The 16,018-nt window shown below is 42.9% G+C and overlaps 1 protein-coding gene and 1 non-coding gene across 2 annotated transcripts; both read right to left on the bottom strand.

Moving 5' to 3' along the window:
* Positions 1-6,168: 6,168 nt before the first annotated feature.
* Positions 6,169-7,463, bottom strand: BCR41DRAFT_44085 (hypothetical protein). The gene is made up of 2 exons (XM_022030846.1): positions 6,624-7,463; positions 6,169-6,538 (listed from the first exon to the last, which is right to left on the bottom strand). The coding sequence occupies exons 1-2, from the start codon at positions 7,357-7,359 to the stop codon at positions 6,384-6,386; spliced, it is 891 nt and encodes a 296-aa protein (XP_021882041.1). The 5' UTR covers positions 7,360-7,463; the 3' UTR covers positions 6,169-6,383.
* Positions 7,464-14,247: 6,784 nt separating this feature from the next.
* On the bottom strand, positions 14,248-14,320 carry BCR41DRAFT_t58. Its single transcript has one exon. It is a non-coding gene; the product is annotated as a tRNA-Ala (tRNA).
* Between the last annotated feature and the right edge of the window lie 1,698 nt (positions 14,321-16,018).

Here is a 16,018-nt window from a genome sequence, read left to right as displayed (position 1 = left end):
CCGGGTCGCCTATATTGTGTTCTTCCTCCTAAGGACCCTAGCCTTTCAAAAAGCTTTTCGTCCGAGAACATCACTCGCTTCCAGTCATCAACAGTCCAGTCAAGGTGGTTGAGGGCAAAATTCTTCCTTTTCGCAATCTGCATTTTTGTCAGCCTAGGCTTGAATGGGCGGACATAGTTTTTCAAACCCTCTGATTTTACATAGCGTCGGGCAGTCTCTACACTGACATGCACTCCATGGCTCGATCTGATGTATTCTTGAACTGCCAGAATGGATCTAAGTTTCCCCGTATCAACCTCGCGTGCAATAACCCTCTTGGTAGCAGGGGAAACCAATGAGGGTCTGCCCATTCTGGGTTTAGGAATATTGTCCTTGACGTCCCTCCTGATCCTTATTGCCGATGAAATAGAGATACCAAGTTGCCTTGCCACTTCGCTTGTAGACTTCCCTTGTCGAAGTAAGGCCTGAGCATTTTGTACCTTTTCCATAGAAAGCGTCCTCATAATAAATACTAAACGATGTGGAATGTTAATTGTAAGTAGAGGTGTATGAAGATATAGCTGAAGGTAATCTTGGTAGAAAAAAGAGAAGTGAAAAAGTTTTTTTTGCAATCAACATTGAAATTCAGCAGAAGTCATTCAATAGGCAGGTCAAATTGAAATTGGTTTTATTTCACAATGAAGTCATAATTAGGAATGAGACATGAAAGTAATCATGAGGTGTGGGGAACAAATGCACTACCCCAAATATACTAGCCACATGCTAGATGAGAATGAAGAAAAGGAATGAGAATGTTAAAAATTCAAAATCATTGAATGACTTTTGATGACCAGTGTAATAGTAGAATACTTTCCTATATGTCCATATGTATGTTGATTCGAACTGCTTCTAACCTTTTAAACCTTTAATCAGTAGTTTCAGGCCCCATACAATTTACCATTTGCTTCCAAACTCAGCCGACAAAATCATTCGTATGGACAACAAACGTGTTCTCCGCGACTTTAGGTGTCGGCTTTAGATGTGATTTCGACTCCTTCACCTTGAATCCTACGGATGCTAGTCGCTGGAGAACCATCTCGGTATGTATCTCCGACAACTGTTGTGATGAGGCTACTATCAGGATGTCGTCCAGATACGCTGCTATCCTTATCCCTTTCCTTCTGGCCCATTTCAGCACTGGTTTCAGCATCTTGGTGAATACGTAAGGGGCTAACGACAGTCCGAAGGGGAGCACCCGAAACTGGTAAGTTTTCTCCTTCCATTGAAATTGAAGGAACCGGCGTGATTCGGGGTGTATTAAAATATGTAGGAAGGCATCCTCTAAGTCTATACTCGTCATGTAATCCTTTTTGTTTATCATATTGCAAACCGTCTTCATTGATTCCATTTTGAAATGAGGGGGTGAAATAAATTTGTTCAGTGGCTTTAGGTTCAATACGGGGCGTAGATCCCCCGTTTTCTTTGGAATAGTAAAGATGCGGCTCACGAACCCATGTTCTGAAGCTTCCTCTATGGCTTTCTTGGCTAACAATGCTACAATTTCTTGTTCTATCGTCTTCATTTCTTCTTTGGAGCGGACGCTGCTGTGTGTTGTTGTATTGCTGATTGGTGGTAGCGAATCGAACGGGATTTCGTATCCATTCTGAATAACTCTGCGTACCCATTTCTCGTCTGTTAATAGATTCCATGCTGTTTGGTAGAGGTGTAGTCGACCTCCTACTGGCGCCCCCTTCCTTGTCCCCTTCCCCGTGTGGAAGGGGAGCTCCGAAAAAATTGGCCGCCCAAGCCGTAATTATTATTTTGCTGTGGTTGCGTTGTTTGTTGGCTTTGAGTCTGAGGGGTCGCTTGTTGATACTGCTGTGTTTGAGTAGCTGAATTGTTTCCAAAGCGACCTTGCCTGCCTCGGTAGTCTCTACCTCGGTTAGGATTGCTGTATTTCTTGACATTTTGCGAAAGCTTGGCATGTTCAAGTAAATCGGCTGTTTCGACCAGTTGGCGTCTGGTCGATGTGTCTGGAGGAGTGATAAATTTCTTTTCCTTGTAGAATGCTTCGGTGCGGATTTTATTGATCTGCTCGCAGAGCATGGATATTTGAGTTTGGACTGTATCCAGGGTGCGGAGGATATGTAGTACTGGAACGTCCTTACCGTTTTGAGAGACAAGTGCATGCGCTGTTGCAGCGAGTGGCCTCGTAATGTGTGCCGCTTTTGTTGCCAGTGTGACCAATTTCTGATCAGCATTCTTGAGACTATCGGAAATAGCCCATTCTTTGGGGATTGCTGGAGGTGTGTATTCCATATCTTCCACTATTGGAAATTGGCTAATATCGTAGTAACGTTGTTCCTCGTCATTAAACTTAACTGTGTGGAATTCTTTTCGTCTCTTGAGGGAAGGCGTGACCTGTTCCAAATCCTCGTAGGGTGCCAGGTAGCACAGGGGCTCCGCGCGACGCATAAATGGGTCTTGGATTGGTGTGTCTGGCTGGTGGAACGCGCCTCCGTTCTGGGAGAACTGCGTGAGAGCACTGATAGCTTGCAGGATCTCCGGAGGGAGGGCATATCTGTTTTCTGGAAGGGAAGTGTTACTGGGTAAGGTGGATGGTGGAGCGGGGTTGACCTCCAGGATCGAAGGACCATGATTGCCGTCCGTAGAGTTAGAAGCAGTGTATGTGTTGTGGACATTGTTATCGTTGAAGTTCATATTTCTATGGAGATGGACGTGTTCCGGAAGCTCGAGAAAAAGAAAGATGTAGTACCAGATCAGCCAGCAGAGAGAATTTAAAAAAAAAAAAAAAAAAAAAAAAAAAAAAAGTTTATTTTTAGTTTAAGGGTAGTTCTGTAGCTCGAGATTTATTAAAGAGAAAGATTACACAGGAAAGGGTCGCTGGACTATGAAGGATAATTTTGTGAATTGTGAATTGTGAAATGAAATCTATTGGCTTTGAAGTGACCAATAATCTGCCAGAGCTGGGTTCATTTCACAATTCAATTTTTCATCAAAAAGTTGTAAAATTGATTTGTGAAATGACTCATTTGGTCCAATGACCTTTGAAAGTGATTTTGCCCCTTTTTTATTCTCTCCCCTTTTCCTTTGATAAAATGCCTACTATTCGCACTCGAAACCAACGCTTGACAGATGCAATTGAGCAAAGATTCTTGAGGGCTGTGGAGGAAGTAAGGCGGCACGTCGAAAATAGAGACGACGCTGACTTATTCCAACTGGAAACTTATGCCAACATCCTGTCTTTTATGTACAGGAACAGATACACTATCATGCAAAACTGATTCAATAATTCATTCCCATGTGCATTTCTTTTTTTCATTCCTAGAAACCGTATATGCATACACCACTCATACTTTGGTTTAATAAAGCTCCCGTCTTCTTCTACGTCATAGTGATGCGTTGTGACATTAGCTTGTCTCATTTGAATAGCTAATGACTTTTTTGTTCATGCAGGTCATTGAATCAGTTTCACATGTGGTCTAAAATGTTGCCCATGACAACTTTTGGACGTCATTTAATGCCAGTAAAAAAAGGACTTTTCTCTCTTTCCTTTATGAACACTTGCTTAACTCTCTCTTAACTATACCTTCACAGAATATGAGACCCACTCCACAAAGGAAAGTCAACGAAGCCAGGAGGTTAATGATGGGAGGCATGTCTACTAGAGAAACTGCTGCTAGTGTTGGTATAGCAATAGCGACGGCCACCAGGATCTATGCACATAATAAGGAGTACATGCCAGTCAATAAAGGCGGTCGACCAAGGAAAGTACCTAGAGGTATCATGCAGTATCTTAAGGTGAACATGAAACGAGGTACACTCAAGTCTGCAGTTGAGGCCACCGTCAGAGCCAACCAGCTCATACCAGCGGCTGTTTCTGAGACCACCGTTAGACGACGGCTCAAGGAGTTAGGATTGACAGCAAAGAGGCGTGTACATAAGCCAGCTTTACGTCGACGGCATATTAAAGCTCGTTTGCATTTTATCAAAAAGTATAAGGAATGGACTCTGGAAGATTGGAAAAAGGTTATTTGGTCAGATGAATCGAAAATAAACCGAATCTGCTCTGATGGCGTGCAGTGGATCTGGGACGACAACCCGGGACGCCTCACTCGCAGGTCGGTGCAAGGCACTGTCAAGTTTGGGGGTGGTAATGTTAAAGTGTGGTCATGCTTCTCATGGTACGGACCTGGATACATTGCAAAGATTGACAATAATATGGACGCACAACTTTACATCAAACTACTGCAGGAGGATCTACAGATGTCGCTTGATGACTGGGGCCTAACTAAAAGCGATATCGTCTTTCAGCACGACAATGACTCGAAGCACACGGCGAAGATTGTTAGGAAGTATTTGGAGTCAGTACATCTGACAGAAGAGGAAGGTACACTTCTAGAGTGGCCAGCACAATCCCCTGACCTCAACCCTATTGAACACATGTGGGCAGAATTGGATAGGCGGCTCTCTAGGTATCCGGAGCGAGCTAAGAGCTGTGATGAACTATGGGAGCGAATATCGGTTGAATGGTACAGGATCCCAGTGGACTTCTGCCGCAAACTCATCATAGGTATCCATAAGAGACTCCAAGCTGTCAGTGATGCCCATGGTTGGAATACTATCTATTGATGTAAGGTTATGCCTCACAAAAGAATAAAGATCTTTGGCCACCGAATGGGCACATGTGAAACTGATTCAATGACCTGCATGAACAAAAAAGTCATTAGCTATTCAAATGAGACAAGCTAATGTCACAACGCATCACTATGACGTAGAAGAAGACGGGAGCTTTATTAAACCAAAGTATGAGTGGTGTATGCATATACGGTTTCTAGGAATGAAAAAAAGAAATGCACATGGGAATGAATTATTGAATCAGTTTTGCATGATAGTGTATGTATCTGCGTCCTCGATGTCGAAAACCATATTCGACAGAATTACGAGACAGAGTCCTCGATGCATACAACCCAGAGGACTATTCTGGTATCATACGTTTGACGCCGGAACAATTCCAAGAGCTGGCCGAGATCCTTGGCAGGGATCCTCTGTTTCGGCTCCGAAAAACCGGCGATCCTTTAGTCAATATCAAGATCCAGCTAAAGGTTACCCTATTTCGCCTTGGAACAAAAGGGATATCGATCAAGAAGGTTGCTTGGATTTTTGGTTGCAATGTCGGCGCTGTTCACTCTTACACCTGGAGGTGTATCAAAGCCATTAATAATCTCGTAGAACAGTTCGTGGTGTGGCCTGATAGAGAGGAAAAACTTGAGATTTTGAAATGGTTTAAAGAAAACAAAGGCTTCCCACATATGCTTGGGGCTGTCGATGGAGTTTGTTTCCCACTGTCCTCGGCCCCAAATTTTGATACAGGAGCGTGGATTACCCGAAAGTGCAACTATGCGGTAGGCGCTACAGCTGTAAGTGATCATTTAGGTCGCTTCATATTTTTCGCTACTGGCTACATCGGGTCTATGCATGACTCGACAGCATACAGGAGCACGGAGCTGCACCGGAATCCAGGCGAGTTCTTCCAAGGAAAAGAATATATACTTGCTGATGCCGCTTATGCTGCGTCTGCAACAGTGATCCCGCGCTATAGGAATGCACAAGGTGATCAGAAAAGATTCAACTCGCTCCATGGAAGAGCAAGGGTCAAGATCGAGCACGCGTTTGGTATGTTAAAACTCAAGTTCCAATCCCTTCAAAGTTTGCCTGTAAGGATCGACAAGCGAAGGCATATTAATAAGGCATCAATGTGGATCATGGCGTGTGTCGTTTTACAATATTTCTTGCGGAAAGATGCCCAAGAAGACATTACGGAAGAACAGATCCTCAACGAGCCATTAGTTCCTGGAGATGTGCCTGAAGATGTAGAAGAACTAGATCCCCAACAACAAGAAGGTAATAGAAGAAGGAATAAGCTTATGCGATGGGTTTTATACAGACGATAGCCTCAAAGGTTTATTAAAATGCATATATTGTCGCGTTTAAAAACCGTGCGATTGTCCATGCTTGTTGTTGTTGTTGTTCCTACAACACAACTCCACCTCTTTCTTTAGAGACGCTAGCTCTTGAAGAAGCTGATCCCTTTCTTTTCTAAACTCCATCATCTCTTTTTTTTCCTCGTCCAGCATTTTCATTCGACGCTCCATTATCCTCTCTGCTTCCTCTTTTTGTATCTGTTTTTTCTTTTTCAAAGTCTTTTTTTGTATCTCTTTTTCTTTTTCAAAGTCTTTTTTGTATATCTCCTTTTCTTTTTCGAATTCATCTCTTCTTCCTTTCAATAGTGTTTCAAAATCCTGCGCCCGTTGTTTCAGCATAGCTTCAAAATTTCGTTCCCTATCTAGCATAGCTCTCTCTCGCTCTTTCATGCTGTCATTTCATGCATTGTATCTCGTAGATGCGGCGAGGCCGACTTGCGTTTGTAAAGTAGACACAGTACTTTGAACAAAAGCATCTTTTTCACTAAGTTTTGCTTTCCTTCGACGCTTCGGTACTCGGTCTCTTTTATCTTCGTCGTTAACTTGAAGCAAGTCTTTTATAGATAGAATTGATGAATTTGAATTAGATATCGGGTATGACTAAAATTAGCAATGTCAAACAGGCATTAAGTTTCTTACCATTAATAACAAATCCACCTTCATTGCCGTCATCTTCCTGGCCGTCATCTTCAGAGTCGAGAGTTGTCTCAGGAGATGACTCTCTTTCTGAGGAATCATCAATGACACGTCTACATGACTGCATGAGAGGAGGGGGGTTCCTCGCTAATGAGCTTCCCCAAACAGCGTGGAATCGGTCGTATTCAGGACATATTTCCATCATTTGCCTTCGAAGGTCTGCTAAATTCTCCGTATCTCCACCACCAGTTTGGTCTGCAAGGGCCTTGGCTTGGTCATATTTCTTCTTTGCATATTCAATCTTGTTCCTTACAATCTTTTGAGTCCAATCAGTTCCGGAAACCCCGTTTACGTATTCAGCAATAGCGGTATGCACGTCGGCCTTCTTTTGACCAGATACTGTCCGTACTCTTTGCAATTTTTCATAGTTGTGGGGGTCAGTTATCCAATCCACAAAGGCATCCATCCCATCTGCGGTCCAAAAGCTCCCAGGGCCTCTAGTCGCTGCCTTAGCTTTCGAAGCAGAGGCAGAGGAAGCATGAGTTGTGGAAGATCTTGCACGAGATCCAGGTTGTACTTGAGAAGTAATTGGCGGAGGTGTAATTGCAATTGAGCGATTCGTATTCAAAGCTGAGATTGGTCTAAGTTGAGAATAAGAAGTCTGTTGCAGTTCTTCCCTTGGACGTTTTGAACTTTGCTCAGATTGAGTTGGCTGAGGGTGGTGTCGCAAATTGGGCATCACAGATTGGATAAATATTGTAAAGTTCCTGAGAACCCTTTCCTTGAAGGTTTTGTTGCTGCTGCTGGTATTGATAGTTCTGGGCGGCTACGTAAGGGAACTGTCGCTGATGAGTGGCATCAACAATTATTGGACGTTCAGAAACAGAGGTAATTGTTGCATTTGAAGGCGTGGGAGAGATCAAAGGGTTGATACCGTTGTAAAAGGTATGCGACATTTCTTTTTTATGTGTGTGTTGCGTGAAAGGGAAAAAAAGAAAGAAAGAAAGAAAAAGAAAAAAAAAGAGAAAATCACTTTCAAAGGTCATTGGATCAAATGAGTCATTTCACAAATCAATTTTATAACTTTTTGATGAAAAATTGAATTGTGAAATGGACCCAGTTCTGGCAGATTATTGGTCATTTCAAAGCCAATAGATTTCATTTCACAATTCACAATTCACAAAAAAAAAATTTGAATGCGACTCTGTTCTGAAACAGCGCGAACCTGTTCTGAAACAGCACGAACCTGTTCTGAAACAGCGTGAACCTTTTCTATAACAGCGCGAACCTGTTCTGAAAACAGCACAAACCTATTGCACAAACAGCGCTAACCTGAAGAAAAGCACAGAGACTCACAATCATCTGCATGCATAACAGGCTTCTTCTCTTTTCGCACTACCATTACCATTGCCATTGCCATTGCCATTGCCATTCTCATTCAATTCTCAGAGAACCTTTTGCATCATCCCTAAAGACACGCTTAATAAATACCACGAACAGTTGACAGATTAACTTTATTTGTCTGATCTTGTCTCGCAAAGCGGCCATGTACTTTAATAATTCAGTAAATGCTCGGCATCTCTGCCTCTGCTTTCTCTTTATTACTAATGTTGACTATATATAGTCAAAGCCAACTTCTACTTCCATAGCTAGGCTTCTATATCTCTATACCTTAAAGATCTTAAAGACCAATAATCATCGTCTGTGACGCCAAGTAACACTGATACGATTGTACTAGATTCTTCTCTTGCAACAACCTTCGCAAAGAGACAAAGGGAACAATCTTTAAATATGTTGAGCCCATTTACTCAATCCACAAAAAACAGTTTGTTCCCTCATGGAGGAGAGAACCCTCAATATGCGATAAAACTTTTTTTGTCCGTATTCTTGTTTTGTCTAATAAAGTTTTTTCTGTTCTCATTCATTCTCTTCATGCTCCCACTTTCCATTCCTCTTCCTGAATCAGTCTGCCTGACCTTGAAACGCAATTCCTTTTTTTATTCAACGATGAATGATAAGAGTGAAAATTTCTTGTTCGACAAAGAGCATGGCGAAGAGTATGGCGAAGAGTATGACGAAGAGTATGGCGAAGAAAATAACGACGACTTTGATGAATATCACTCATTCAACCAGGAAGTCAATGAAAATCTAGACGAAGACCCTACTTTCAACGAGAATAGGTGCGAATTCGAGAGTGACGATGACTACAGCGGGTTTTCTGGAAGGCGATCGCCTGTAAGTCTATACCTTTGACTCTTAGTTGCTAGTTAATACTTGATATCCGTTGCTTCGAACCTTGTTACTGACTTCTTCCGTACGCGTCAATGCTTCTGTAGTCAGAGAGCCTCATCGACCGACGCGCCCAGCGGCAAGCGCAGGCGAAGCGTGATATATGGCGTCGTGGTCAGGACAGACACGAACAAGAGCAAGTTGATGTTTACCAACGATATAGACCATTCTGGCGGAGAATACAATGTCTTGGGTGTGAAGACGCGCGAAGGGCGTTCAAGGTCTATGTTCGAGGAAGTGCAAACACGCCAGTTGCCCCAAGTGACTTCAAGAAGCGAAGCCAGCGTCGCCGCCAGTAGCTTCAGGTCTGCCCAAGCCAAACGAGGATATCCTAAGACTCCTTCTCTTCCAACAAATCAGGGACTGCCTATTCAACCTGCCAGACCTAGGTCATTCCTACGTTCAATCTCAGCATCTGCAAGCGAAATCACTATAATAATTTTGTGCAACATATGGTGCGTGCCAAAACTGATGCAATAATTTGCATTTTTTAACATTCATTCCTCATTCTCCTTTTCCTTTCTAATGATCTTCCCTACCATCACCGCTTCTCATTCTCATTTGTCTCACCTTCGTAGACTGTCATCGCTGTTCTCATCAATGACGCAATTAGCGAATAATCGCCATTTGTATAGTCATGTCTCATTGCATCAGTTTTGGTAAAAAGTACATGTCAGGTTTGTCCATCCCTTACTTCTTTCTTATTCTTTATTCTTTCTTTATAGCACCATCACCACTGATACACCAAGCGACACTCTACATATCTGCCATATCTTTATCATAACATGAAATCATTATCCAAATCAACTATCCAAAATGCAACTGCTCTACTTCATCAGGGAAAGTCTTCCAGAGAAGTGTCAAAGAGTTTAGGGATATCTGTTACCTCAGCTCAAAGGATTAGGAAAAGAGGCAAAGAAAGTATTCCAGTGCTGAGAGGGGGCCGACCCTGCAAAGTTACTAAGAAAACGAAACAGCTTTTATCAAGATTTTTTGACATGGGTGTATTGGAGACCCAAAAAGATGGCCAACAACTTGTTCAATTGAGGGAAGGAGTGCAGGTTAGTAAATCGAGCATCAGGAGGTTCCTTATGCAGGATGATATGGGGGCATATGTAAAACAGAAGCAGCCTGATCTGACGAAGAAGCAAATCTATGCTCGATATAATTTTGCAAAGGATCACTTGGACTGGACTCTAGAAGACTGGAAGAACGTCATGTTCTCAGATGAGACCATCTTTAGCAGAGTTGGGTCCTGCGGAAGAAAGTACTACTACAAGCATCGATGGGATAAAACTCTACGAGCACATCATATCAAAAAGACAAGGCAAGGCGGTGGAGGCAAAATGATGTTCTGGGGTTGTATAACTTACTACGGACCAGGCGATGGCTGCTGGCTCCAAGAGAAGGTGGATTCGGTAACATACGTCGACGTTCTCAAGGATTATATCTTTAAGTCCAGGGATTACTACTTGATGGATAAGGACAAATTTATATTTCAGCAGGACAATGCTAGGATTCATACCGGAAGAATAGCAATGACCTATATCCAAAAGTCTAAGATACCTCTCATGGAATGGCCAGCAAACTCTCCTGACATCAACCCAATAGAAAACATATGGGCATACATGAAGGTGCAGTTGGATCATTATCCAGACAAGGCAAAGAATATGGAGGATCTCTGGGAGAGAGTCCAAGACGTATGGACACATATCCCTCCTGAATTCTTACACAAACTATACTGCGGTATGCCGAAGAGGATGAGGGAGTTATATAAGGCTAAAGGAGGGAACATCGTTAGGGGAAAGGAGAAGTAACAGGAATACATAAAAACAAGAAGTTGTTAATTGCCATAATAGATGCAATGAGATGCTGAAAGCAAATTGCAATTAAATGCTAATTAGGCCACTGATGGCGATGACGATGAGACTCCATGGAGGTGAGACAAATGAGAATGAGAAACGGTGGTGGCAGGGAAGATCATAAAGAGGAAGAAGGAGGATGAGGAATGAATGTTGAAAAATGCAATTTATTGCATCAGTTTTGGCACGCACTATAAAAGCGATATCGTCTTTCAGCACGACAATGACTCGAAGCACACGGCGAAGATTGTTAGGAAGTATTTGGAGTCAGTACATCTGACAGAAGAGGAAGGTACACTTCTAGAGTGGCCAGCACAATCCCCTGACCTCAACCCTATTGAACACATGTGGGCAGAATTGGATAGGCGGCTCTCTAGGTATGCGGAGCGAGCTAAGAGCTGTGATGAACTATATTGGTTGAATGGTACAGGATCCCAGTGGACTTCTGCCGCAAACTCATCGTAGGTATTCATAAGAGACTCCAAGCTGTCAGTGATGCCCAGTGCTCCTATTCGAATCGAACGGTTCGAATTCGAATAGCTTCGAATAAGCCATATCCTGGTTCGATTCGAATGGTTCGAAAGGTTCGAATGGTTCGAAAGGTTCGAATGACGCGAATTATTCGAATAGTTCGAGTGTCGAATGGTTCGAATGGTTCGAATGGTTCGAGTGTCGAATGGTTCGAATGGTTCGAATGGTTCGAACGGTTCGAATGTCGAATGGTTCGAATAGCATTCGAATCCTGATATCTATTCGAATTCGAATCGAATTTGAACCTACCTTATTCGAATCGAATTCGATATCAGGCAAATTCGATTCGAATGGTTCGAATAGGAGCACTGGCTAGGATCCATACTGCAAAAACTGCAATGGACTATATCAAAAAATCTAAGATAGCTCTCATGGAATGGCCAGCAAACTCTCCTGACATCAACCCAATAGAAAAAGTATGGGCATATATGAAGATGAAGTTGGATCAATATCCAGACAAGCCAAAGAATATGGAGGACCTTTGGGATCGGGTTCAAGACGCATGGGCACAAATCCCTCCTGAACTCTTGGAAAAGCTATATTGTGACATGCCAAAGAGGATGAGGGAGCTATATAAGGCAAAAGGAGGAAACATCATTAAGACAGAAGAGAAGTAACCGAAATAAAGAGAACAGGAAGTTAAAAATTAACTTAACAGATGCAATAAGGTATTGAAGCAAATTGCGATTAAATGCTAATTGCGACATTGATGAGGATGGTGATGACAGTCCATGGAGGTGGGACAAATACGAATGAGAAACAGCGATGACATGGAAGATCATTAGAAAGAAAAACGAGAATGAGGAATGAATGTCCAAAAATGCAATTTATTGCATACCTCGTTTCATGTTCACCTTAAGATACTGCATGATATCTCTAGGTACATACTTTCCTTGGTCGACCGCCTTTATTGACTGGCATGTCCTCCTTATTATGTGCATAGATCCTGGTGACCGTCGCTATTGCTATACCAACACTAGCAGCAGTTTCTCTAGTAGACATGCCTCCCATCATTAACCTCCTGGCTTCGTTGACTTTCCTTTGTGGAGTGGGTCTCATATTCTGTGAAGGTATAGTTAAGAGAGAGTTAAGCAAGTGTTCATAAAGGAAAGAGAGAAAAGTCCTTTTTTTACTTGCATTAAATGACGTCCAAAAGTTGCCATGGGCAACATTTTAGACCACATGTGAAACTGATTCAATGACCTGCATGAACAAAAAGTCATTAGCTTTCCCAATGAGACAAGCTAATACCACAACGCATAACTATGACATAGAAGTCGGGAGCTTTATTAAACCAAAGTATGAGTGGTGTATGCATATACGGTTTCTAGGAATGAAAAAAAAAGAAATGCACATGGGAATGAATTATTGAATCGGTTTTGCATGATAGTGTATCATGCACATGGTCATTTAAGATATAAACCAAGCTTCATCAGCTGGAAATATCAACAATCAGTCCATCAAGAGCCAAAGATATACCTCGCTGTGATAGTTTTCTCTGGAAGTTCAGAATTAAATTTCTCCCAAAGCTTCATTAACGCGGGTGCGAGAGAATCTTTTGACTCGATTTCTGACTCGACGACGGTCTTATCTTCGTCAGGGATGGAGACCTTGTAGAGGATGAGCTTATCTGCGGCAACATGATCAAGTTCTGGCTTCTTTGCTACCTTGATGGCTTGCTTGAGCATCCCGACCGATTTATCGGAGGAAATCCCTACTGGGAACGACGTTGTTTCTCCCTCGACAACGCAGTTCAGCAGCAGCAGTGGGATGGCGCGCTTTTTTCGTTGTGGGTGTTGGTTTTCTCTTTTTCGTTTATTGAGTGTGGAGACATCCTCAGGCTCATTCGCAGCCATGTTTTTTTGTGTTGAGCTCCTTGTGGTGGCTGATATATGCCAGGATCATAATAAGTAACGAGAACGAAAGAAAGATGTGTTTATTATGATCCGGGGATCTTCATTAAATAAAAAGGGTAAAAATCTTAGCTATAGTAAAAACCCATGTAAATGACTGCTAATCGCAACAGTGGCCATTAAAAATTAAGATGGGCGTGGCTGGGTGTTGTATATTTCAATATACAAGATAATAACGGCCCAGCTAGAAGATTAAGAAAAATACTAAAAACGCACTAGGAACACACTAGGGGAATTCCTAAAATTAATACGCTAAGAAAAGTATAATAATAATAACGCGTCACTAGAGACGCGACAAAACACCGACATGGTTCCTGAATAATCCCATGTCGCTTCTAGATAGATATGTAGTTACTTGGTACGAGTCTCTCTACCAGAAAATGAATAAATACCCCATGGATGTGGTGTGTGGACCCACATCTTATTCTCACTTATCTTAGCTTCTGATAACTACTGTCTAAATATTTTTCAGTGTCAGGGTCTATTGCTATCCATTACTTTTAGTTGAAAAATAAACAACACTCCACTAGGGGAAAAGTGAAAGTCCCTGTCCATATGCACCGCTTCTATGTCGATGTTTTCAAACATTAGTAAAACTTGAAGATAAACGTGTTACTAGTCGCTTGGTGGCAAAGGTATTTAAATATGTGAAAAAGACTGTCGATTGGTGAAGAAGTGCGTCAGGGTCAGCATAAGTTCATTCACTTGTGATATATTCTCACATTTCCCTACTATCACCCATATTATTTGTAAGCGTCTACACCCTAACCATGAGGACCGAAATCAGTCCTTCAAGTAAAAACCCACGTATAATTAACGAACTTCAACAAGAAAAAACTAGTCAATAGCCATTCAATTGAAGCTAGATGTCATGATCAAAATTTTATATTGACCTTGTATGGCTTTATATTTGAACATATTCCAGTTGGTTTGTTCTAAAAAGTAGACACTTACCGAGAAAAAACAATTAAGGTGGATATACTCCATACAAACATCAAGGAAAAAAAAGGTGTTCATCGTAGCGAAAAAATTTGGAGAACCTGGGCATCGATCCCAGTGCCTCTCGCATGCTAAGCGAGCGCTCTACCATTTGAGCTAGATCCCCACTCGTTGTGGTGGGTGGTTCTACCATTTGAGCTAGATCCCCACTCGTTGTGGTGGGTGTGTTTATGGTTTATTCGAATTTCGGGCTCTCAAGAGCTATCTCACTATTTTCTGTCCTATATTGGAGCTCCCTGCTGGCCCCCACGTCGTTCATTCACGCGGGTCTTTCAGCGGTAATAGTCCGTTCGCGCCCTTGGCGTCAAACGAGCTAGCACTAGAATATTGGAGGGGTGAAGCAAGCATATAAGCTGCATGTGTGCCGTTTGACGCTATATGTACAGGGGCGGAAGGAAGGGTAGCTCGGGGGGTTTTTTTTTTTTTTTTTTTTTTTTTTTTTGTGTGTGTATGTGTGTATGTGTGTATTAGGGTATATTGCCGATTTTTAAGGTTAAGCTTTTAAGGTTTTAGTCGGGCGTCACAGGGTGGAACAGTGCGTCAAATTTTGGTCCTCCTCCATCGGTCACTTGGATAAATGGTGCATGTTCCCACTCTGCCTTGAACTCTTGCCGGTGCTTGTCTCGCTCTTGCTGGTTCTGGCCCTGGGCTTGTTGGCGGTTGTTATTGTTCCTCGATTTCTTGTCTCGTTGGCACGCGCGTATCCAGTCATCAGCGGCTCGTCGTCGGATGTTCTGCATGAATATCGTCTCGAGGTCTCCTTTCTTGACTGTCTGTCCGTCTCCCAGCTGACAGAACGTCACGTATATCGCCCACACCGCTGCCGAGTGGATGTGGATCGCCAGAGGTGCTTCTTCCTCAATGTCTGTCCGTGGCCAGCAGAGGATTCGGTCCTTGGCGGTTATGCTAAAACGAGTAGTAGGATAAAGCGCTGTGAGTTTTTGGTGCACTGTATCCCAAAAGGCTTTCAAATCAGAACAGTCATGGAATGCATGCACATTGTCTTCAAGCTGGGTAGAGTCGCATCGGCGACAGAAGCCTAGTGTGTTGCTATCATTCCAAAATCGTCTGATATTGTTGGTCAAAACCCTTTTGTGCGCTAGGAGGAAAAGCAGATCTTTTTCCTTGTTGCGTCGGTGTTTGTGGTGTAGGCGAGTGTACATTGTCCTCGCCTGTGCCGTTGTGAGGTCCCATGGCGTATTGTCTGTCGTGTGCTCATTAGCATCACGAAGGTGGTCCGCCTGGTTTCTTTGTTTTAGTAGGATTGGTTGGATAACTCGCCGAGCTTTGCGAACTGTAAACTCTCCCAGTAGGAAAGTCGTGTCTGCCAGTCCTAGCGTCAATGCTTCTTTTCGCTCCCTGTCAAAGTCTTTAGTTTCATCCCGTGTGGGCTGTAGTAATGACCATGCATACAGTGTTTGGTGCACACTTGCGTCTGCTCCTTTGTATGTGACTGAGCGAGCTGCTGTGCTCGGTTGTAGTATGATGTGGTTAGTGGCACACTGAATCAGTTTCGGTTCCGCTATCCTCTCTGGTAGAGTATACTCTGCACAATCTTCAAACACGTCCGCCCACTTGGTCTCTTCTAGCAGCCATCTAGCCATCCACTTTGCTTTCAGCGCCTGCACCTGAGACCGTGGGTGGATCATCCCCCATCCTCCCTCTGACTTTGGTTTGAAAAATTCCTCGAGTTTGATGCGGCTGCGCCTTCCGCTCCATAGAATCTCTTTTAGTATCCTGTCTAGTGCAGTATAAAAAGGAGAAGAAAATGGGTAGAATGGTGCGCAGTGCCATATTTTTGAAA

The sequence above is a fragment of the Lobosporangium transversale genome (genome assembly GCF_002105155.1).
Source record: "Lobosporangium transversale strain NRRL 3116 chromosome Unknown BCR41scaffold_15, whole genome shotgun sequence".
NCBI classification, from domain to species: Eukaryota; Fungi; Mortierellomycota; class Mortierellomycetes; order Mortierellales; family Mortierellaceae; genus Lobosporangium; species Lobosporangium transversale.
The sequence above is the reverse complement of the archived record's forward strand: the minus strand, read 5'-3'. Positions and strand labels throughout refer to the sequence as shown.

What these genes read in the sequence shown, in the direction of transcription:
- BCR41DRAFT_44085 (XM_022030846.1), bottom strand. Translation starts at nt 7,359, where the DNA reads ATGCCCAATTTGCGACACCACCCTCAGCCAACTCAATCTGAGCAAAGT. An exon ending in AGGTGGATTTGTTATTAATG is followed by an intron (nt 6,539 to 6,623) that starts GTAAGAAACTTA and finishes TATCTATAAAAG; the next exon opens with ACTTGCTTCAAGTTAACGAC.